This window comes from Sceloporus occidentalis, unplaced genomic scaffold (assembly GCF_023333645.1).
Source record: "Sceloporus occidentalis isolate IW3139 unplaced genomic scaffold, rSceOcc1.0.p SCAF_6, whole genome shotgun sequence".
Lineage (NCBI taxonomy): Eukaryota > Metazoa > Chordata > Lepidosauria > Squamata > Phrynosomatidae > Sceloporus > Sceloporus occidentalis.
The window spans coordinates 33,178,610-33,203,643 of record NW_028316986.1 but is presented as its reverse complement, the minus strand read 5'-3'; the positions used below and the strand labels follow the sequence as shown (position 1 = coordinate 33,203,643).

The following is a 25,034-nucleotide window of genomic DNA, read 5'->3' as shown; positions in this document are numbered from 1 at the left end:
CTTTTTAAAATATTTGATATTTTAATATGTAATTTTGTTTTAACCATTGAGGTAATTTAATTCTATTTTAATGTACTATTTTTGTATGCTTTTAATTGAACAATTATCCCTCCATATTTCCAGCTTTGATATTTGTGGATTTGATTAATATGTTCTCTCTAGGAATCTCTAGGTCCTCCAGTGCAACTCTATGGTCAACTTTAACTAAAGGTTGCACTGAAAGACCTGGCGATTCCTAGAGAGAACACTCCACTAGGCCTTTGTGGCTCCTCCAGCGCAACTCTATGGTCATTGTCTGGCAGATGTTGACCAGAGAGTTACCATGGAGGACCTAGAGATTCCTAGAGAGGTCTCCTCGCAGGTAAAAACATGGTGTTACAGTTATTTGTTGTTTTTCCACATTCATGGGGTCCTGTGCCCCTAACCCTAGCAAATATGGAGGGAAAAGTGGCATCAGCTCCGCTTTGCTCTGGGCCCACAACAAACTCCAGCTCCCAGAATTCCATAGCAGAGAGCCAGACAAAGAGTTAAAGCGCTTCCAAACCAGGTTATTTCTCCAGTGTGCATGCACCCTAGGAAGAATTCACCATCTAAGGGCCGAAACACACTGCAGAAATAACCCAGTTTGAGACTGCTTTAACTGCCCTGGCTCAGTGCTAGGGAATCCTGGGAACTGTAGTTTATTGTGCCACCAGAGCAGAGTTTTAATGCAGTGAAGTTACGTTGGGAATAAGGCTCAGTGCAGAAACAATCCAGTTTGAGACCGCTTTAACTGTAGTTTGTAGTTTCGTGAGACATTTTAGCCTTGTGTCTGTCAGAGAGACCTCTGGTGCCAAAACAAACTACAACTCCCATAATTCCCTGTTCAAGCGCCCTCAAAGCGGAAGTAACATCACTGATTTTTTTAAAAATATCATTTTGTCCCGCCTTTTCCCCTTGTGACGTATTTTTGAGTGGCAACCGGTGAGCCAATCAGAGCGCGGAGAGGTGGGCGTGGCGACGAGAGGCGGCTTTTTTCGCGCCGCCCTTGAAGCGCCGTTGGCCGCGGTTGCCTAGCGTCCGGCCGGCGTTCGGGGGAGCCAATCAGAGAGCGGGAAGACGGGAGTGGGCGCGGCCGAACGACTGACCAATCAGCGTCCAGCGCGGCGTCTTTTAAACGTCCACTGGGGGCGAAGCGAGGTGTTTGTTGGTTTGTCTCGGTTTGGGTTGGCTTCTTCCCCCGAAGAGGGCTATGCCGAGTCGCCCCGAGGATTACGACGTCCTCCTCACCATCGGCGCCGGGTCCTATGGCAGGTGCCAGAAGGTGCGGCGGAAGGCGGACGGCAAGGTGAGGGAACCCAGGGGGAGGAGGAGGGGGAGGCAAGGGCGCCTCTGAGCATGTGCAGAGTGCCCTCAGAGGTCGAGCAGGCCAGCCCTGAGGAGGCCCGGTCCCTGGCACGTTTCCCTTTAGAGCCCTATTATTACTATTGTTGTATCTATTGGTATCCTTTCCCCAAAACTGGGACTCAGAGCAGCTTACAAACACTGAAAGCAGGATATCAATCCCCCCATGAATAGCTAAAAAGAGCCTCGTGGTGCCTGGCTCTCCCTACTGTGAAGTGTGCTCTTCACCCACATGGAGCCTGGGACAATATTCCTACAAAACCTTTTCAACGTTAAGCGTGTCTTCTATGCGCTCCTTGGCGCACACTCTCTCAGCCTCAGGGGAAGGCAGTGGCAAGCCCCCTGTGAGCAAACCCTGTGACACGGTTGCCATCAGTCAGAAACTACTGCAAGGCACACGGCAACAGTTCTTCCTTTACTGGTCCAAAACACACTGCAGAAATATTCCAGTTTGAGACCGCTTTAACTGCCCTGGCTCAATGCTAGGGAATCCTGGGAACTGTAGTTTTGTGAGACATTGAGCCTTCTCTGTCAGAGAGCTCTGATGCCACAATAAATAGCTTTTTGTGGCTAGTCATGCCTCACAACTTCTACCTGTGACCATGTGCTCCATGTGACAGAAACGCCAAGGGTCACCTTGGGCATAGAAATGTTGGAGAGATCTTCTAGGCCAGTTGTTCCCAACCTTCCCAATGCCACGACCCTTTAATGCAGTTCCTCCTGTTGTGGTGACCCCCAACCATACAGTTATTTTCATTGCCACATGCAAATATGTGTTTCCCGATGGTCTTAGGCGACCCCTGTGAAGGGGACCCCAAAAGGGGTCCTGACCCACAGGTTGGAACCGCTGCTCTAGACTTACATGCAGGACACTGGGTTGCTCTGGTGTTTGCTTCTGTTGTTCAGTCCCTGCTACAAGAAAATGGTCCATTTCAACCTGGATCACATGCTGTCACATATTTTGTGACATAACAACGTTGACACTCCTGTTGATAAGATCATCCTAACCAGACCTTCTGGTAGGAACCTACAGATTTGAGTGTGTTCACTTGCTCATCGTGGGAAAGATCCTTCATGAGGGAGATCTCTGATAACAAAGCTGCTTTTTAACCATTGCGCTAATAAAAGGAGATGTGAAGCCCTTAATGTTGCAGCAGCAAAGGTCTGCAGATGACGCATAGTTTGGTCATTTTTAATTTAAAGTACGATGCCACTGCTGAGTTTCTTTCAAACTTAGCCTAGAACTTGTTTAACCAACTTCTTAATAATATACTTTGTTTAGTGGTGTGGTTTTTTTCCTGCTTTTTTCTCCAGGTCTTGGTCTGGAAAGAACTTGATTATGGATCTATGACAGAATCTGAAAAGCAAATGCTTGTTTCTGAAGTGAACTTGCTCCGTGAGCTGAAGCATCCAAACATAGTCCGATATTATGATCGTATAATCGACAGGACAAATACAATGCTTTATATTGTGATGGAATTTTGTGAAGGTGGAGACTTGTCTACACTGATTGCAAAATGCACAAAAGAAAGGTTGTAGACCTCTTTTTATTTATCCTGATGTTTGGAAATAACTTCTTGGTTCTATAATGACTAATTTATTAGCCCTGAACACATGCACGTTAAGTCATAAATCACCAATAATTGTGAAGTTTTCTTGCCATCTTCTGTTGTGGGATATATGAAAATGACTGGGTGATGGCCATTTCAATCAAATATTTTTATCTGAATTCTGATAAAATTCGTTTTTTGTGGGTTTTTCAGGCTATGTGGCCATGTTCTAGAAGAGTTTATTCCTGATGTTTCACTGGCGAATGCTGGCAAAACATCAGGAATAAACTCTTCTAGAACATGGTCACATAGCCCGAAAAACCCACAAAAAACTATGGATGCCAGCCATGAAAGCGCTCTGATAAAATTCTTGTTGCCTTTTGACAACATATTGCAGTATAAAGAAGCCAAGACAACTTGCTATTTTTCTGCAAAATGCATCCAGTGGGAAGTTACAACATGGTAAATAACTGACAGAGTCCTCAGGATGCGCAGGCCAGTGGATTTTTAAATGTTGTAGTAATTTCTAGAGAAGACACTTTTAGGTCTGCACTGCAAAGGAATAAACTATGACAGATGCTTTGGATTCTACACCTCAGAGGTTTCAGTCCTATACTGTCTTTCTAATAGCCCAAAGACCACAGATACAGGGCTTTGGCCTTAAACAATTCAGTGTAGTGAAAACTGTACACAGATTTGTAAATTTGAGAATGTAGCTTGTAGGGTGTCTGTAAGGCAACTAGGTCCAGTGACAGAGATTTAGGCAGCCTTTTAATTTCATATTCTAGTACTGACACTTTCAGAGCTTTAGATCATAACATTTAAAGCATTTTTACTTGGTTCTCCAGCTAAAAAAAGGGAATACCAAAGCAAATTACAAAGACCACTCATAAGATATTCTGTGTGCCCTCATTCTTACAGTCTAAGAGAAACAGGGGGAAACTTGGAGGAATGAGCAGGTGGGAAAGCTCAATCATTAGCTTTAGCTACAAAGAGTAAATTAAAAAATAGGGTTCAGCCATCCTGCAGGGCTCTAGGTTGGCTCTGGCACAGCAATAAAGATGCAGTCCGCCTTTGTGAGAACTAAAATGTCTCATCTGTGCTAAGCTGGAAAAGATGTGAGGCACCTTGGGTCCCATATTGGGAGAAAGATGGAGTATAGATTAAGTGAAATCTTTAGTTTGGCACTTCATTTTTCCTATACTATGCATTACTTTCACCTGATGAAGCCCTGTGAGTATTGAAGTAATGTTGGGTGCTTTCTGTTGCCTTCTATCTGTGGGAAATCCTTGGTGCTTAAGGAGAGTGGAGAGAATAGAACGAGGATTACCTGGTATCTGTAATTTTGCTTACAGGTACTGGCATAACAAGTGTGGGGGGGGATCCTGGCCTTCTGATAACAAGGATTCCCAGAAGGCCTAAGGAGCCATTCCAAGTTATCAGTGAAAAAGGGAAGAAAGCAAGCGTTTTCTCCAAAGTATACTACTACTATAGGAAATTGCTTATTTTCTCCCAGTTCAGCTCTGCTTGCCAGAGGGCTTGGAGCAGCCAGTTACTCTTGCCTTGCATGGTTTGCAGAAGATAAAGAATGGGAGACGCTCCTGCTGATTCTAAACTTTTCTATTGCTTTATCAGTGAAACAAAAGATTTTCTGATTTATGGGGTGGTTTGAATGTGATAACCTGCAAGAGAGATTCCCACTCTTTGTTATCTTATCAACGTTTCCATGCAGGTTGGTCAGGACTGTGCCTCTCCCATATTGTGTGCTCTTGCTGAAGTGGTGAAGAGGATGAAGTGGAATTTCTCTCTTGAGTACCTGTAGTTCAGAAGCAATTAGAAACAACAAATGTTTCATCTGTTTTTACTGTCTCTTTACTCTGGCCCAACTGGGAGCAACCCCTTTCTCTTCCAAGTCCAAGAGGCAGAAAGTCTCAAGGACACCAGAGTTTGACTAAGATGCCAAGCCAAAAGGTTAAACTTTAACTTGCTATTTGTAGGTTTCAGTCACAGAAAGATTTATGGAGTGGGAGGGCTTGTATACTATAGTGCAGTGTTTTCCAAACTGCCAGATATTTGGACTGTCAAGTCTCAGAGTGCCTGAACATTAGCCATAAAGACACTTGGATTGAGCTGTTTTAGACTTCAGCTCTCAGAATGGCCAATCACATCATATCTGGAGATCATCAAATTAGGAAAGAATGTGTACAGTACTAGAATCTTGGTAACTGTTAGAATCAGATATGGATTTTAGCTTAAAGGTAACATCTTCCTCTTTCAAAAGGCACTATCTGGATGAGAATTTTGTCCTTCGAGTTCTTACTCAGTTGACCTTGGCCTTGAAGGAGTGTCATAGGCGAAGTGATGGGGGTCACACTGTCCTTCATCGGGACCTAAAACCAGCAAATATCTTCCTTGATGGAAAGAAAAATGTGAAGCTGGGTGACTTTGGCCTTGCTAGGATTCTTCACCATGACACTAGTTTTGCCAAAACATTCGTTGGTACACCATACTACATGTCTCCGGTAAGTATCAAAACAAAAATCTGTAATGTCAGTATTTGAGCATTTCCCAGTACTTTAAAATTTAACCTATTCTAGTTTAACTTGTTTGACTTGTAGTTAGCGAACAATGCTCTTTTAATTTACGTGCTTTATAAAATGTAGTCTTTTATAAAATCTAGTATTTCAGGTTTAATGTGTTTGATTAGTAGCTAGTGAATAAAACTGAATGTATGCTGTGTTGGTTTGTATGCTTAATAAAACCTAGTGTTTCACATGGCTAAAGGAAGCTGAACAGAGATGATTTTCAGTAATGCCCCGAATGATTTAAATAGTATGGCTGGCATCTTATTCAATATTTATGAGATTGTAAGGCAGATTTATGAACCTGTAACTTTTGAGATTCACATTTAGAGTAGTTAATGACCAAGTATGATGGGACTTATGTTAGACAATGATTTCAATGTGTGTACTCTAAATGTGACTAAGGCCCTGTGCAGACCGGCACTTTGGGCTGGCCTAGGGGCAGAGTCAGGGCGTAGCGTCTCTACAACGCATGCCCCAGCTATGCCCCAGCTGCGCCCCAGGGTGCCATATCTCTGTGCACTATTACACACAGCATTCCTCCGGCACTGTGTCCGGATGACGCCACACTGAAGGAGTGCCATGGTGCAGCGGCTATCGTGCACTTTCCAGGACGCAAAAAGGAGCCACTTTTAGCGGCTCCTTTTCGTATCCTGGAAAAGCCAGATCGGGGATGCAGCATGTGGTTGATCTGGCTGAAAAGTCTGCATAGCCCCTATGTTTGGCTCCAATCCTATTTAGAATGAAATATTATTCATAATGTATATTGCTTTTTAACTAGTAAACTTTCTGTGAATTTTCTGTGGCAGTATTTCTTCTAATTTGTATGTAGATATCAGCAAAGCATGCCAAATTTAAGACTTGTTTTCTCTCTTAGGAACAAATAAACCGCATGTCCTACAATGAAAAATCTGATATCTGGTCTCTAGGATGTCTTCTATATGAGTTGTGTGCATTGTCGTAAGTATATAATACTCACAAAAAGCTTCTAGGCAGGTATTCTGAAGTAGTAGTAAGCTACATCTCAGTCTAGTCATACAGTGGGCCCTTTCCTTTAGCAGGGGACCGTTCCGGACACACACACCCCGTGTAATGGGAATTCTGTGTATGCTCGAGCCCCATTAAAAAGCGCTGAGGCTTCTTCCAGCGCAGCTTTCACCGTATGCTGAAAGCCATGTACAATGCGCCCGCGTATGACGTGGGCACACTGTACTTGTGAAACCCAGCAATTAGAACTAAAGCAAGCACCAAAATGTTCTACAAATACGACTTTTTAAAAATTGAAACCCATTGTATGTAGATGGGTCAAGCTGATGATGATGTTCATTAACTCTTTCCAGGCCTCCATTTACTGCCTTTAACCAAAAAGAGTTAGCAGAAAAAATAAGGGAAGGAAAATTCAGACGAATCCCATATCGTTACTCAGATCAGCTAAACGAACTCATCACAAAGATGCTGAACCTAAAGGTAAAGTGACTTCTTAAAGATACAAAGTGTTCTAGCCATGGGTCTGTACAAAGGAGTCCCACAAAGCCTTCTTTAGAAAGTGTTTTGGTATGACCCCATCTAGATTAGCCTTTGATGCATCACAAATGGTAACTGTCAAACAAAATCCAGATAAATGCTGTGAGTGTGGATAGTGTGCAGCCATTGGATCCCAAAATTATTTCTTCCTCCCACCTAAGTTATTGTGGCTCTTTAAATACAACAATTCTGTACCTTAATGTTATGTGTCATTCTGATTTCAAGGATTACTGTCGGCCTTCAGTTGAAGAAATCCTGCAGAACACTTTGATAGCGGATTTGGTATCTGAGGAGCAAGGGAGAATCTTGGAGAGAAGGGGACGACGGTCAGGAGAACAAGATAAAGTTGAAAGGCTTTCTGGAACGCCGGTGAATGAGCTGAAACTGAAGGAGCAGCAACTGCAAGAGAGGGAGAGAGCCCTAAAAGAGAGAGAGTATAGACTGGAACGTAAGAACTCATGTAGCCAGGGGGGCAGGGATTTCAGTTCATTCTCCTGCCATGCTTTCTAAAGGGTGGGATATATTTGGTGGCATGCACTTAAGCTGCCATAGCACAAATATTACATCTCTACAGAATGTATAATGTGACAGCAGAAATTTGAGCTAAATGAAGGATTGGCAAAATATTGGTTTTTTTTGTTTGTTTGTTTTTTGGAGTTGGTTGAAATGTTTAACAACTGTCACCAGCTAGAGTTCTAGTGTGCTCAGTATTCAAATAATGGTTCCTGGGAGCAGTCATTAGCTGGGTTTCTATTTACCAAGTGTATACTGTAAAGTTACTCCATCATAGCTGCACTGCACAACTAGTCATGCAACAGGTGGTACTGGGTATCTGTTGCCACGTAGAAAAACAGTGGATTGAACTCTTCACTCATTTCTGAGAATTGCACTTCTGCAATCTTCTAGACAGCTCAATTGTTTGTGCAATAGTTTAGCACTTGGTTGTGCAAGTCTGATTAGGATACCACCCTTGCACAGCCACCAAAAAAGTGCAGCCACTTACACAGTGGTGTTTACATCAACATTAAACAACAACATTAATCTTGCATATAAACACAGATATAGTGCTAATGCTATGTTATTTTTGTATGATGGGTCATTTACACTGTTATGCCAAACCTCACAAATGAACTTGGAACACTGTTTTTGTGGGATGACTTGACAAATGATGCAAATTGTATGCCGCTTTGTCCCAACTAACTGTCTAGAATGAAAAGCTGCCATAAATGCCCTACCTTGACAGAGGAAAACGCTCACAGAGCGCTAACTGCAATCTGATCAAAGTACTTGTTTGTTTTGTTCCAGAGCGAGAGCGGGAGCTGTGTGTTCGAGAGAGACTGGCAGAGGACAAATTGGCTAGGTCTGTTCTTGAAGTGTCTGACATTCCAATTGTGATGCAGCCAAACCTTATGGCATAAGCTTTTGTGCACCAAATACTACTTCATTCGAAGCATGGTTTCTAATCCTCAGTGGCAGGTACACATACACATGCAATTAAGCAAAATGAATATGGAGAATGAAGTTTAATGAATTCTGCTGCCACTTAACTCCATTCTTCATGTGTTTTTGTTTACCGTGTATACATATCTACAACTGAGGATCACATCCCAAGAAGTAGGCTGTAGTCCATGAAACTTTATGCATAATGAAATTTTAGTCCTTAAGATGTGGCAAAACTGTTCCGTTGCAACAAACTAAGAAGGAAACCCATCACAAAATGTTGGATACAAGTTTTGTTCTTGCTAATCAATTCCTTTCTAAACAGGGCTGAGAACTTGATGAAGAATTACAACCTACTCAAGGAGCAGAAACTCATGCTGCCATCAACTTGCCCAGGTATGAGAAGATATAGGAAGCTCCTACTGGACTACTGAACAAAGTATGCAGAAGCTCCTAGCCTTATCACTAGTGACCTTTTGAGTCACTACTTCTCTGGCAGATATCCATGCAGCTCTGCTGGAACATGGGTCATTCCAGAACCTTAAGCAGTGGGGCAGGAGGAGAGTGAGCTTTAACATATACATATGCTGCTACTTCTGAACTAAAATGCTTATTGTAGTGGTATTTGTATATGTTGTAGCCTTTCTCTAATAAGGAATGACCACTTTAGGATGATAAAGCTTCTCACTTATAGGAATCTTCCAGTGTATATGTACAGTGTAAATGTATTGTAGATTTTTTCAGAAGCAGTTTCAACATCAGGTAAAAAAAATACTGGACAAATTTAACCATACCCTTCAGCTTTTGTTTGTTTGAGCTACTTAGCAGTTCAGTTTAGATACAATGGCTACCCAAGATGGGGCTGAACACCATTATGATCTCTGTCAAAGCATTCTGTTGCTTGCTGTGCCTTTCTAATACTAGATCTCTGTGTGTACACTGACCTCATTTTTTAAACATATTTAAAATGCCAAGAAAATTTTGATTTTGACTTTCCTGAAGGCTCTTGTTAGTCCCTAATAAAACGTATTTTATTATATTCATTTCTAAAAAAATTCAAACCAGGTTGTTCAAGACCAACCTAACTACCTCTATGATGAGTCAAAACTTAATGGGTCCTTCCTATTTGGAGCTGGCCAGGTTGTTTTAACACTATAATAGCACATTCCAAAGCCATTCATAACTGAGGGACAGCATGGGCTGGTAGTCTGTATCCCAGTATCCCACTGCTCATTTATGTTTGACCTCAGCATATTATTATCATCTTCTTAAAATCTGCTGTCTACTGGGTATCTGAACCAGGTGGAGTTTTTAATAAAAAGTGACTATGAAAAAAAATGAGGCTAAATGTTAGTACCTTATTAGGATTCTACATACTTCTGTACGTTCTCTTTGGCCTGTTACAGACAGCCAAAATAAAGCTGCTTCGAGTGACAGTGGAGGTATGGTGATTCAATGATGCATGCGTCCTAAGAGTCCAGAAGTCACACCAAAGCCACACTCCAGCCCTAAGGACTGGAGCGTGGCTTTGGTGTGGCTCCTGGACTCTTAGGACGCATGCATCATTGAAACACCATACCTCCACTGTGACTCGAAGCAGCTTTATTTTGGCTGTCTGTAACAGGCCTTTGTTTACTTTAAATGACTGCAGTGCAACTCCTTATAGGTCTGAATACAATAAGTGTTCTTTGGACTCTGAGTTTTCTTTGGACTCCCCTCTTTGTTTCAAAATATACAGAAATTGTTGAGTAGGCTTTGTTTGGCCAACACAAGTGCCAAGTTCTGGAATGCTTCTATTGTATATAAGAATCATCTTCATAAAGGAATGCAGCATAGCTCATTTTACATGGTTTGGAATTGTGATCAACATGTGAATATGGCACATCTCATTTCATAACCCTACAGAAAAGAATAAGCTGCCTTATCACTGGTCTGTTTGGTTATCATCAAAACAACTGGCAGTGTTTTTCCAAGGTTTCAGGCAAGATCCTTTTTTAAGTCATGCCTTGAGATCCTATGGATTGTATCTGGGGTGTATTCTCAGTTCAGACAATGACCTATGGCCATTCAAATTGTGACAGGGCATGGTGCTGCATCAAAAGACCTTCAAAAAGTGAATGCTTTTGTCTTTGTATAGAATGATGCTGTAATTGTTTTGACTATCAAAATGTGTTCTAAGACGGCTAGTTTTTTAGTAGTCATGTTTAAACAATTGCAATCTCTGACAGTGCAGCACATATTAATAGCAGTTTTTTTTTTAATTGCTTCCTTTGGAAAAATGCAACTGTCTTATGTATTTGACAACTGATTTTTTTTTCTTGAACACAATTTTCTAAATTTCCTGGGAAAGAGCAGTGGCATTTGATGCAAACATACATGAAGAAATACAGATATTTCATCTTGCTTGACACTCAGACAGTACAACAGTATTGCACTGTAGTATTTGCATACATAAACATTTAGTCAACTGCACAATCATGCTGGCCACATGATCACAGAGTAGTCTCTGACAACACTGGCTCTTCGACTTAGTAACAGAGATGAGTACCACCTCCTGCAGTAAGACACAACTTGACAACCTTGTCATTGGGGAATACCTTTATAATAACTTTACTCCACAAATAAAAATAAACTGCTTAATATTTTGGGCAGCTGTGGACAAACAGCAGCTTCCTAGATGTTGCTGGACTGTAATGTTACACTGTGATGTCTAAGGTTATGGGAACTGCAGTCCAGCAGTATCTGGAAGGACATGTTTTGTCCATCTATTTTAGGGCAACATTCTTGACATAAAGCAGCTTTGCCATATGTTGGTGCATCCATCTCAACTCTGAAACACTCAGAACCTTTTGATATGGCAAGTGTGGAGAATGTGTGGCTCACCAGATGCTCTTGGAGTGTAACACTCATAATCCTTCACCGTTAGCTAGGATGGATAGATGTTGCAGTCTAACTTTTGGAAGGACATATCTAGCAATTGGAGACTAGAAAAAAACTAGGAATAATGTTGAAAAGGGATCTGGGGTTGAAGCTGTCGTAGTGTGTTACAAATTAAAATACAATGCAGAAGAGAAGCTAAATTACTGAAATACTCTGTGGGAAAAGTCTGAAAGGTATAACGAGAAGATCCCAGCAAGATCCTAGGTTTTGCCTACCATGCAATATTTCAGGTCTATTAAAAGTCTACTTTATGAAGGAAGCTTGGACAGTGTATAACAAAAAATGAATATATATTCCATTGTCAAGTGTCTTGCTGAGTGTGTTACTTTTTGAGGGCGGGTAAGTTGATGGCATTGCTTTTTTGTGGGTAAACAGACATAAGCATTTCCATAACTTAAGCCAATTTTTAACAGCATCAGTGACAGATGTTAAGCTTTTCAGTGGGAAAGACCTTAACTGAGGGATGACAGTTTGCCTTGTTATGTTACTGACAATTATTTAATTAATTGAATTCTCAATTTTCTTAGCTAAGATATATTAGATATGAGACAGAGTTTAAGCACTACATGTCACAACTGAATGAGCTTTAAAACTGCTATTACTGTGTCCTTACAACAAAAAAGAGAGAATGGTTGAGAGCAAACAAACCATACTGCAGTCAGCATGAGCGGTACTTTATAATGATCAATACAAGTTTCTGCCCTAAGGCATTACTTGAAAACGAGACAAAGACAATGAACAAAGCAAGAATGAGTGGGAGAAAATGTAGTTCTGTACACCTGGGAAGCATAATATGGCCTGCACACAATACTGTGTCGCCAGCCCAGTCCAACAGGCTGGAAATCTGATTCCAAACATGGGTCAATGATAGGGTAAATGCTGTGGTCTGAGTTTGGAAATGTTATTTTCTGTAGATTAAAACTCTTAGAATCGTCAGCCAGCTACTGACTGAGGAATTCTGAGAGAGTACTCCACAGAAAATAACATTTCCAAGCTCTGGCTGTGGCTAAGTATTGTCTTTACATAATTCTTTTCTTGAAGCCTAATTTTAATACCTTTGTAAAATTACTGTGACATTTCCTTGTTAGTGGACTTAACTGTCCTGTTAGATTCATTTTAAAGCAACAAACAATTGATGGCAGAAGTCAACATTAAATCAAAGGAAGATTGTTCATGGGCCCTTTGGTTGATTTAAGCAAGCCTGAGGTTTAGATCTCAGTTCAGTCACAAACTGTATTCAGTAACTTAACTTCTTGGTAGCTTTCAGCCCAATGTACTTTACAGGATTGCTGTGAGGCTGAAGGAGATCCTGCTCATGCACATGTTTTGAATTGCTAGGTGGAAAGAGAAAGCATTTCTTTAAAAAACATTGATTTGAATGTACTTCAGGAAGGGAATTCACTAGCTAGTGTTCAATATACAAGTGCAGAAAAAAAAGACTCAAATAATGTATTATGGTCACAAGGAAAGGGTATCAATTAAGGATGAACAGTTTGTGCCCATACAGATGACAGACTACCATTCCCATAAGGCATAGCCAGTGGTGAAGGATGATGGAAGGATTTGTAAAATAACATCCGAAGGGTCACAACTGTTATAGATGACCAAAAATGTTTGCATGTTAGTGCTGCAAGCATAAATGTTTGGCACTTTTCTTAAACAATGTTACTTCTTCACATCAGTGTGCATAAGTTGTACCCTCATGACACTGCTTGGAAGCTGATCCATGCTTACAGCTTACTCCAATTTTATATAATGTATGAACTGTATATATAGCGTTGCCAGGTGAAAACAGGACAGGGCTCTTACTGTATATATTTAATATTCAATGGATCATGGCGTAGAGAGATGTAGCTTATGTTCTGCCAGGTGAAACTGAAGAATGTCTTTTCCCTTACCCCAACCCACCTTTTAGCAGTTACATCCCCGCACCTGCACAAATCATAACCATTTATTAGGGGAGAAATGTCCAGCTATGCTCCACTAGCTGGATATACAGCACTAAAAGATGTCAGTGTAATGCATCCAGCTGTAGGAACATAACTGCACACCTCTTTGTACCCCCTTCCTCCCACTGGTCAGTACGTGGTCTTTTTGATGGGAGATGCAGCAGCTAAAAGTGAAAGGGATTGAGGGGTGAGACACCACATAGTTCCACCAGGTAGAACTTCACACTACATCTTACTGTTCCAGGATCTCTTGACAATTAAATATATAGGAGCCCTGTCCCATATTCATCCCAGCAACCCTAACTGTACAGAAGGCACAGTCTCCCAAATAAGTCCTATAGGAATATCTAACATTGTTTGAATAAACGGTTATCTGCACTTTCCTGAAATAGACCATGAGAAGGAGGGGAATGGAAATGTTATATTTCAATGAATAACATCTCATAGGGATGGTAGCAGGGACTGAGTCATGATCATCAGGATTGTCCTTAGAAATATGAACATTTGTAGCTTACAGTATAAACTTGAAAATGAAAGAGGCTAAAGAATAAACTAATTCAGAGGGTGAAAGAATAATTTGAAAACATTTTTTTCTTTATTTCTCTTTCAAGATGATGAAGTACATTTCTTTCCTACAAGAAAAAAGAAGGTCCAGTTTGGTGATGAAAGTAAAGAAAATGATCAGTCTGTCGACAGCCTGGAAAATTTCCCCCTCCCTAAAGAAAAAGGGTGTAACCTAAAGAAACGTCTCTATGCTGCTAACCTGCGCGCTCAAGCTTTGTGCGAACTGGAGAAGCACTATCAGCTGAAAAGTCGCCAGCTCCTAGGAATGCGCTAAAACCATTCTCGTTTGCACATTCTATGTATATATATATAACTGTCATGTTTTTTATGTATTGTCATTTTATATATCCTCTTTTATGTGTTTATAGTGGAAAGGATGGGTAGGCTGGTCTTAGAAAAAGTCTAAAACATTTCAAATTGTATGTAAAAGCATAGCTTGGTAGTATATATTTAGATCTCGCTCTTCCTAGACAGTTTGCATTCTGATGCTCTGCTTCCAATACTGTGTGAAGAAACCAGCCTAGTTCTAGTGTTAAACATTGATGGAGGAGGTAGGTGAGTAAGTGGTTGTCAGTTTTTTAAATGTTTAGGATGTACTTTTAAAAAAACAAACAATAATTCAGAGAAAAGTTACTCTATCCTGTCAAAAAGGAGAGTATTTTTTAAAAAGCTATTTCTAAACTGTTTTTTTTTCCCTGACAAAAATACTATCATTAATCTGAAGGACAACATCCCCATTGTATCAGTGAAAATGCTAAATTTTGAATTACCAAGTTCATACTGATTCAATAAAGGGGTCTGCTTTAGGTGAGACGAGCAATTAGATTTAGGCCCATATACAGCTTCCTGATTTTTCTCCTTAAACACAAGAGGCAGAGGCTGTATGACTCTGACAGCTATTAGACTACAATTCCCATCACCCCTTACTAGTAGACATGCTCTCTGAGTCTTATGAAAGTTTGAATGCAACATTTGGAGGGACAGGTTTCCCACCCCTGCTCTGGGATCATAGCTGATATCTTACTTCTTCCCCATTAGTGCTTAAGATGCTTGGATTACTGTTGTTGGAAGTGTCTGCAAAAATGGTACATTGCCTCATTTATAAAAAGGGGGGTTTGGTTCAAACTAACTTGCAGTATTCCTAGCCAATGCCTTCTGAACCCCATGATATCAGATGAAAGTCAGTATAAATCAGAATTTGTCTGGAGGAAGGAAACCTTAGAAAACAGCCTAGAATCATTTTGCTTTTGTTAAAGGGTGATCTCACCAGAGCATTATTTATACATTAAATAAGAAATCAAACAAAACAGTTTGTTTACTGTGGGTGAGTGCTTGTGTGTTCAATCTCCACATGAATTCTGAAATGAAGCTCACAGATTTCCCATGTGCAAAGAAACAGACTGCAGAGATCAGGATACAGACACTCATTCCTACTCTGCATGGGGCAGTAAAAAGCAGAAGCATGAATAGGGTTGTGTGTATTCTTCAAGGAATGTGATACATAGTTGAAGTTACTCTTTGACTGTTTTTCTAATTTTTATTTAGAGTATTTATACCCCATTCTTCAGCCACAAAGGCTCTCAGAGCAGTTTACAGATTGTTAATTTGACAGTTCCCTGACCTCAGGTTTACAATCTAAAAAGACATGACAAAAGGAGAAGGGAATGGCAGTAAGCAAGGGGATCAAGTCCAACAGATACAGCCATTTCTCTCCCTCCAAAGCTTTGGTTAAAACTGAAAATAGCTTTGGTTTTTAATCCTGCCCATTGTTGCGCTTAATTCTCCAGTGGCCTGAAGATGGTGCACCTGCCCTGCCTGTATTGTCAACTGGCCATCAGCATGAGTGTTCATTAATTCAGAATGTGTACCTCGGTTCCAAATACATTTACCTCAAAATCTATACCGTCTTCTTCTACAAGTGTTAAATAATTTGACCTAGCAGCTCAGCTTTAACCTATGCCATATTCATAAAATCATTTCATAATAAAGTCTTTGTGGCTTCTTTGCATAATAATTGCAAAATTAGTTTGCCAAGATGCATAGAGAGACTTTCATTTGAAAGAGCGATGGTTTAATCTTTAACAATGACAGCAACAAGAAAAGGTCACAGTGGATAAGAATAAACAATAAGAAACACTGATAACCACAGATTGGCTCCTCCTAAGCATAATACTTGGCTTTCAGTTCACCATGGTATCTCTGCCACAACACAAGCACAGTAGCCACAAGTTTGTCATGGTTTCCCAATTAGTTGTATAAATGCTTAGAAACTGATTTTCCCCCCTCTCCTCTCACCCCTGGAAATGCATGTTTTGGCAGATTTGTGCCAGAAATTCTATGTTGCATTCATTTAAATAAAAAGGTACTATTCAAACATAAAAGCAACATTTAAAACTCATGGTAAAAGAAAAATAGGTTGACATTTCCCACAATTCTGTTGTTGCGGATACAGTAATTTCACTGTAAGCATTACAGTATACTTAGCTTTTCATGCTGAAAGCTGAGATTTGTTATTTATTCATATATCGCCTTTTGTCCCAGAGTGATACCCAGTACAATGACATTCATAATTTGTGTAATAACCATTTAGCTAAAAGAATTAAATAACACCACATACAAACTAAGCAATAAAAGCACAGGTCGAGATTACAGCCTCGAGGTCTGTGTGAACAAATATTTTTAGTTGTGTAAAACTAAGCTGCCAGGAGGCGAACAGTACACCCCATGGGGAGAGGATTTAGGCTTTGTGCTCTTTGAAGTGGGAGAAGTAATATTTCAGATTTGCAGGATTAAAAAAAATCCTCAGAACAGAAAACTAGATATGAAGGTGATGTCCCTTAATCATCCTTATCTTGTGCATATATATATATATATATATATATATATATATATATTTTCCTAGGAAAGAAAAATTGCCACCCTCAGTGAGAACTACGACTGAGAAGGCTTGATTTTTGTTGACATGTGCCTTTGTAGATGCAGAGATTAGCATACCTTTAAAAACTACAAGAGCCACTGACAAAATGAATTCTTGGAATAGGAAAAGTAATGGAAACATGTTCCAGTTGCTTGTTTTTCCATATAACTGCAATGCTTTTTTTACATCTGAACCATAATCCAGCAGATGGAAATGTGTAAGAGTGTGATCTGTAACTGTCTAATCAGAAGTCCCCCTGAATTAAACTTGTCTTATGCTCACCTAAATGGACATATGGTTGCAAGTTAAGGCCACAGTCTATCCATGCTTGGAAGCAAAACCTTCAGTAATTTTACATAGGATTGTGTTGCATATCCAGTTCCATAATTTTGAGAGAGGACTTGCACCCTGATGCTTATGCAGAAGGAACTTCTAATGTGTGCTCTTCCCAGGGTTCGATTTCCAGATCAGTCATGGAAATCCACTGGGTGACCTTGGGCTAACCACACTATCAGACCCAGAAAACCCCTTGATAGATTGATTTAGGGTCATCATAGGATGGAAACGACTTGAAGGGAGTCAACAACAACAGAAGGAACTCCTAATGTGTTCTCTTCCCAGTCAACACACATAGGATTGCAGCTTTTCTCATGGTGAGTGTTTCTTTGATTATGTCCTTGATGTCTCACTCCTGAGAGGCACCAGCAGAAAAAATATAATACACAAACTGGAGTTTATCCGGCAGAAAATGCTAATATATCACTAAAGTAGTCCCATTCTATTATTACCTGAAAATCATATACATTTGCATGTGTGTTGTGTGCCTTCAATTCACTTCTGGCTTATGGTGACCCTACCATAGTGTTTTCTTGGAAAGATTTGTTCAGAGGAGGTTTGCCATTGCCCTCTCCTGAGAAGACTCTAGGAAAAGAGAAAAAAGGAAGACCGCATTCCAGTTTGAACCCATCAAGGAAGCCACAGACTTTGGTTTATAATACCTGACCAGTGTTGTTGATGATCAAGGTCTCTCATTTATAAGGTGACCATAAATTAAAGTTGACATGATAAAAACAACAAACAAAAAACCGACTCAGCCTGAATCCAGAGAAAACGGAGGTACTCGTGATAGGTTCCCCTGGTCCAGGAATGGCGGTGGTTCCACCTGTCCTGAACGGGATCACGCTTCCTGTGAAGGACTCCATGCGCAGTCTGGGGGTGTTTCTTGACTTGTCGCTCCACCTCACATCTCAGGTGAATGCGACAGTCAAGAACACCTGTTATCAGCTTCGGCTTATTCGCCAGCTGCGCCCATACCTGGCCCAGAGGGACCTTGAAATGGTGGTACATGCTCTGGTAACCTCTAGATTGGACTTCTGCAATGCGCTCTACATGGGGCAACCCTTGTATCATACTCGGAAGCTACAGCTGGTACAGAATATGGCGGCCAGGCTGGTCACTGGTACTTCCAGGACCAGCCATATTACACTGGTGCTTAAAGATCTGCACTGGCTGCCTATTAGCTTCCGGGCACAGTACAAGGTGTTGGTGATTACCTATAAAGCCCTACATGGCTTGGGCCCAGGATACCTGAAGGACCACCTCTCCCCATACATTCCGCCCCGCACCCTCAGAACTTCTGGGCAGCAATTACTTAGGGTTCCTGGGGCCAAACTCTCCTCTACAACGAGGAGGACGTATTCCATCGTTGCCCCGACCCTTTGGAACACGCTGCCCACAGAGCTCCGCTCGGCCACCTCCCTGGCTCAGTTTAGAAGGGATTTAAAAACCCTTCTATTTCAAACTGCATTCCCCGAGTGAAGTCCTAGATGGCCTCCCTCTCTTTTCTGACGGCAAGTCGGATGGCTGACCGGGGGGTTTTTATGACTGTTTTAATTTGCTTTAATGTATGTACTGTTTTTACTATGTACTATGTAATGTATGTACTGTTTTTACTATGTTGTTCACCGTCCTGATCAATGGAAGGGCGGTATATAAATAAAAGTTTTATTATTTTATTATTATTTAAAAAATTCAAAATATAATTGAATTAGCTAGATAGGACTGAAGACTTGCGGCATAGTCCTATACCATTTCCTCAGAGTAAAGGTACTTTTGGACAATACTGATCCAAAGGCCCTGAACAGACTTGTTTTTGTGATAATGATAATAATAAAATGGTGGGAAGACCCAGGAAGATTTCAAACAGGACCTCTGGTGGTGGTTGCTCAAGTTGCCTCCAGTTTATAGTTATCCTTTTTTAGGGTTTTCTTTGCCGGATTTATTCAGCGGAGGTTTGCCACTGTCGTCCTCTAAGGCCTAGAGAATGAAGGTCACCAAGAGGGTTTCCGTGGCTGAGCAAGGATTAAAATACTGATCTCCTAGAGTCCTAGTCCAACATTCAAACCACTACACCGTTTGACCCCTTGTAAAATTCAGGGTAATTGTAAGCACTTTCATACCAGGCAGTGGCATTTGGTCCCATAAATATGGACAATGCTCCCCCCACCTTACCACACACTAGACTCCAGCCGTAATTCATTAAAGGTTATTTTGGGTCGCTTAGAAATATTGCCTTGGATTAAATATTAATTTTTACAACTAGAGGAGATCTGATATTAATACTGCATCCATGTGGTATATTGATTACATGGCTTTTTCATTTAATCTTTTTAGCCAAACAAGCAAGGCTGAAAAGTTACTATGATAACAGTAAAGAGTTGCCTGCGTCTGACACAGTGTGGTGCAGAAGGATAAAAAGCCCTCCTGGGAATTTTCCTGACTTAATCCTAGTTATAATCTCTGGGAACTCCTTTTCTGTAACCATCAGCAACAGGCTCATGTCACAAAAAATATAGATCTAAGTTTCAAGCTGATGGAATTTCCAGCACTCGTGATTTCAGGCTTGTTCTGCTGTTGAGTATGTTAGTAGCTACATAAAGGCACACCAAGGGTGCCTTTTTTTCCAAACAAAATTGAGTAAGAACTGATTTATGAGCCTAGCGCTTATGAATGTCCTCCCATGCTGCTTGCTGCTCCTGCACATTCAGTGATTAGCATCCAAGATTAATTTGCAGCCTTCAAGCCATTTGGCACTTGGAAATGGGAGATTTTCTACACTGGACTCGTTCAAAGGAAATTAGTTTTGATTGCTACCAAGTCCAAGTAATTGAACTGTTTGTCTATTAGTTTGGCGTTAATTGTTTTGCGGCCTGAGTAAATGAATAGATCCCATATTTCATTAACTAACTTAGTTCTTAAATTTGTCTTTAGGGCTGAATAGATGGGCCAGGATAGCATGGGGTGCTCATCCAAGTTGGTCCCCGGGTTGGCACAGGGACTGGTGGGTGTTTACACACCCATCCCCATGCTGATGTGGCCCACACTCCTTATCTTGTTGTGCTATTGCTTGTACTCAGAAGATTCCCGTCACCATGTCTGATGTGGAAATGGGGATCCTGGCTGCACCCACGTGGACAGGGCCCTATTTCTGCATTAAATGTGGTGATAGGGGATTTCTGAGTATGAGCAATGGCACAATGAGGTAAGGAGCGTGGGGGACCATCTAAACAGCTGGGGGGCACTGTAGAGTTTCCAGGAAACTCCATGGCAAAACAGGTTACAGCTGTTTACCATGGGATTGGGGCCAGATCCAGTGGATCCATGTGTGGCCTGGCATCTGGCCTATGCCATCTGAACTGTCATGTGTGGCCTGGCATTTGGCCTGTGTCATCTGAACTGGACAACGTGAGATGTGGGAAGCCTTTTGCAGGGAATGAGGGAGTATTCTCCTGTCCTTTGGATTAGGGGCAGGGAACCTTTGGCCTTACAGATATTTTGGACAATGCCATCTCATTCAAGATACAGCATCATACAAGCAGCATGTAACACTCTACCTTCACAATTTTGCTACCATTTCCAACATGGATGGAAAGCAGCTTCACAGCACGAGATTCCACCCATATCCTCTAAATGGCTGTCCCCCATCTCCCTGCACAATGATGCTGTGAAGCTGTCTTGCATGTGAGAGGAAGGGAAGAACTACAAAAGGAAATACCAAATACCTTCTTGTGAGACAATCTTGAAAGTGCATCTGCTTGCATAACCTCACATGTTAGAACCTGGAGAAGGATTCCAGCCCTACAGTCCCTTATCACTGGTTGTTCTGGCTGCGGATTCTCAGCATTGAAGTTCAAAACATCTAGAAGGCCAATCCTGATTGAGGATGTTTATTTGCAGTGATTGCAAACTACTACAGAGAGAATATGTAAGAGTCTACTTACTCTGCACAGTTATAGCAGTTTCACACAAGCACTGCCATGGCACCATCATGGGATCTGCAGTTTGCTGTGATACTTAGAATTTTTTTGCTAGAGGCCTAGTGCTGTAGTTCAGAGAAGTACAGGGGGAAAAATTCTGTAGTCGAAAAGTCTAATTCTTTTGCCACACTAAAAATTCCAGGATTCCTTTGTAGGATGGAGCCAAAGTGGTTGAAGTGGTATCAAAGTAGTCAATAGTTAAGACCATTTATTTCAGCAAGTGACACACAGAATATCTCTTGAATCCTCCCTCATTCTTGATCATCTAGAGCTCAACTGGATAAAGGGAACTATGCTTTTTTTTAACAGGAAAAAAAATTAGGAGTATCTACATCTAACAGAAGCCAGACTCTAAATTCAATTCACTTTAGTCCAATGGACAAAGCAATCTTACTTGGTAGATGTAGAGGATGAACTGCAAATTTCAATGTGCAAAACCTATGAAATGTAACTTTTCAAACTACAGAGGCCAGAATTCCCCAACCAGCATGGCCAGTAGCCATGCTTAATAGGCAAATAACATCAAAGGGGAGAAAGAGGTAGGACCCCTCATAGGCACAACATTCCTAGTCATAGTTAAAAGGAATAATGTTTCCCACTACTCAGCAAGTACCTCTTTTGAGAACTTTCTAGCCAATCTCCACCAGCTAAACTGGTTGAGGAATTCTGGGAACAGTGGTCTAAAAAAGTAAAATTTCCAAGATCTGTTAAAAGCTGAATTCAGCTGGGACCAGGTGCAAAGGAGGCTCTTCGAATGAAATGGAGGAACCTATCAACAGAAACCTTTTGTCTGTGGAAAGCAGATCCTAGGTCCCAGCCATAAAGTGTATTTTATGTCATTATTTATTTACAGTTTATTTTTATATCATTGTTTCAACCTGTATATGCTGCTTTTCAAATGTGACTGAGGAGAGGCCTCCAAAGTATGTGAGAAGAAGAAGAAAAAGAGAACTCAGATAGCAAAATGGTTGGAGTTTGGAGAGATACTTTAAAAAAATAATTGATTTTAAAAAGTAATTGGGATCACTTGTGGGCTGGGAGATGATACAGAAATATCATAGATAAATAGATAGAAGACCAGAATCTTCTATCACAGTCTACATCGCGTAACTTTATATATACATAGCTACCGTATATATTCGACTATAAGTTTACCTCAGGTATAAGTTGATGGAAGATTTGGGAGCCAAAGTTATGGATTTTGATATGACATATGGATAAATCTAGGGTAAAACTTAGGGGCACATAACAAAAAATCTAAAGGATAAAGCAAAGAAAAACAATGCCAACTGACTTACAAAATTTCAGCAGGCATAACTGTTTGTGCACACCCAAAAGGCTGGATGGATGAGAGAGCAGAGAGAGCTCAGTGCTTCCAGGATATCATACTTCTCACAAAGGGATTGTCCCTTTTTAAAATAAGAGTTACAGCACTGTGTGTACTTTGACCAGTGGATAAGTCAACTTAGGTTTTTTGGATCAGCTTTTTTCACTAAAATATCCAGACTTATGTACAGTATGTAGCAGAGGGGCTAAGAAACCCTGTTAGTGAATTGTGAAGATGCATAATAGGACATCAGCAAGAGTGTCCTGATGAACATTGGCACTCCCTAGTATCCCGACACATAACAGGACAAATGTGCACCGGTCACTTGGCCAGCTCCTCACATAGTAATGTAACAACAGCCCTTTACTGGATACAGACATTACGGAACTTCCCAATTTTAATTTCCACAGATGTAATGTCTCCAACCAGGATTCCAGCCTTATAGTCTCAAATCTCAAGTTTGATTTACAGTTACAGTTTTTAAAATGGCTAATTGCTCTCTCTGTGTGTGTTTTAATATGTGTTTTAACTTCGTTTTAATTTTTTTCTGATGTTTAATTGTAACTTTTGTATTTTGTGGATTTTTAACAATGTTTTTAATCATTGCAAACCACTTTAAGTGGGATAGAAATAATAATAATAATAATAATAATAATAATAGTAGCAGTTGTAGTAACTTGTTGGTTTTAACCACAGTATTCTCTATTTAGTTTATTTTTAAAGGAAATCTAAATACTACAAATGCTGGCTTATGGTATATGATGCTCATTTCTCCTTTCCACTTTGTCATCACTTCAGCTGAGCATGAAGTACAACCCAAGGAAGCTCTGGAACCATGTTAATATTACTCCTTCAGAAGGAGTAATATTTACTAAGAGGCTGCTCCCCCATAGCTATAAAAAGTAACCAGTATCAAAACAGTTACATTGCAACAAGAGTAATGTTATTCCTCATTAAACTCCAAAGGTAACTTAATTATACCTTTTTAGTGGGGAAAAATAAACTGCAGTAATTGCACATAATTAGTTATGTGTAACTAATTATTTCCAATTGGCTTGAAAGGGTTTCAGGCAGAGAGCCTTTCCCAAACTTACCTGAAAATACCAAGGGTGAAAATTGGGACATCTGGCATACAGTGCATGTTCTCTACGTTTGAGAAGCTGCCCCTATTGCAAATTAAAGTTCCCAGTCACATAGGATGGATTGATTTTTCATGGTTTTAAAATGTTTTATAGAAAAGAAAAGGAGAAATAAAAAAAGAACAGACCCTTGTCAGTCTGTCTAGCATAAGCATCATGACATGTTCATGTGTGCGGCTGAACCGGACAAAAAACTCACTGTGGAGTTTATCACATGGGACGAATCCTGTGCAGAAACTAAATTTAAGCTGAAAACAACCTGTAATTGCGGGTTGTTTTTCAGGCAACATTTGGGTTTAACCTGAACAGAAAGTTGAAAAAATACGCATTTGCAGGATGTTTTTCAGGCTACGTTTGCGCGAAAGAAATAATACGGGAATAACCCAAATGCAAAGTCATCAAAACCAGCTCCTTTTTTACTTTTGCTAAATTCCAAAAGTACAAAGGAGCTTTCTGTTTAGATTATTTTCACGTTATTTCTATTTCACACCAACGCATCTGACAAACAACACCTGGATTTTAAATGGGGTTTTACCAATTCACTCGCCATGTGATAAACTCTCTAGTCTCAGAAGCATTGCACTATTTTTAGTTACCCCCTGGCTATTCATCCATCCATATAGATACAGTCAGGCCTTCTTAGCCACGGATTTTTTTATCCACGGATTCAAGCATCCATGGCTTGAAAATGCTCCAAAAAAGTATAAATTTCAAATAGCAAACCTTGATTTTCCATTTAAAACAAGGGACACCATTTTACTATGCTGACAGTAAGCTAATGGTACTTGAGCATCCATGGATTTTGCCATCCACGGGGGGTTCCTGGAACCAAACACCAGCAGATAACAAGATATATAGATATAGATGGATGCACACACATAGACACACATACAGGAATATTCCTACACTTTAACCAAAAACTCTCACCTCTGTTCCTCCTTCTCTTACTTTGATGTAACACACAGTTTTCAAGAGAACCACTCAATCTAATGTTCAAATTACTACCAACAAAAGAGTGTGCTTCTTGTTTGTTTGTTTGTTTAAAAGATTTAAAGTAAATCTGAAAAGAAGGAATCCTCCTGCAATGTTTCCTCTTTTGGCTTTGTTGTTCATAAGAACTGGGTGAGATACAGAAACAGGGTCCTATCCAGCTAGGTTAATCCAATCTGACCACACACACCACCAACAAAAACAATTGGGGTTTCTACTTTTTTCCTTCTCAGGATACTAGTAAGGACTGAAATTCTATATCCACCATTTGGGGCAGAGTTTGCAAAGTAATAAACTGTAGTCATTTATAAAAATAATAACACAGAAGCTTGTGGATTTTTAAAGACCAACCAAAGTTTTATTTGTCACAACAAGCGATCATAGCAACACTGCACTCAGCAAACATCTACTTA

At 40.4% G+C, this 25,034-nt stretch overlaps 1 protein-coding gene across 1 annotated transcript; it reads left to right on the top strand.

Moving 5' to 3' along the window:
- The first annotated feature begins 1,153 nt into the window (after positions 1 to 1,153).
- Positions 1,154 to 15,219, top strand: LOC149310587 (serine/threonine-protein kinase Nek2-like). The gene is made up of 9 exons (XM_089528315.1): positions 1,154 to 1,327; positions 2,698 to 2,915; positions 5,215 to 5,455; positions 6,393 to 6,475; positions 6,856 to 6,982; positions 7,265 to 7,487; positions 8,345 to 8,399; positions 8,805 to 8,875; positions 13,980 to 15,219. The coding sequence occupies exons 1-9, from the start codon at positions 1,232 to 1,234 to the stop codon at positions 14,204 to 14,206; spliced, it is 1,341 nt and encodes a 446-aa protein (XP_089384441.1). The 5' UTR covers positions 1,154 to 1,231; the 3' UTR covers positions 14,207 to 15,219.
- Positions 15,220 to 25,034: the final 9,815 nt, after the last annotated feature.

Coding starts and splice junctions, on each gene's coding strand:
- LOC149310587 (XM_089528315.1), top strand. CDS start 1,232: ATGCCGAGTCGCCCCGAGGATTACGACGTCCTCCTCACCATCGGCGCC. Junction 6,476..6,855: donor TATGAGTTGTGTGCATTGTC/GTAAGTATATAA, acceptor AACTCTTTCCAG/GCCTCCATTTACTGCCTTTA. Junction 7,488..8,344: donor GAGAGAGTATAGACTGGAAC/GTAAGAACTCAT, acceptor GTTTTGTTCCAG/AGCGAGAGCGGGAGCTGTGT.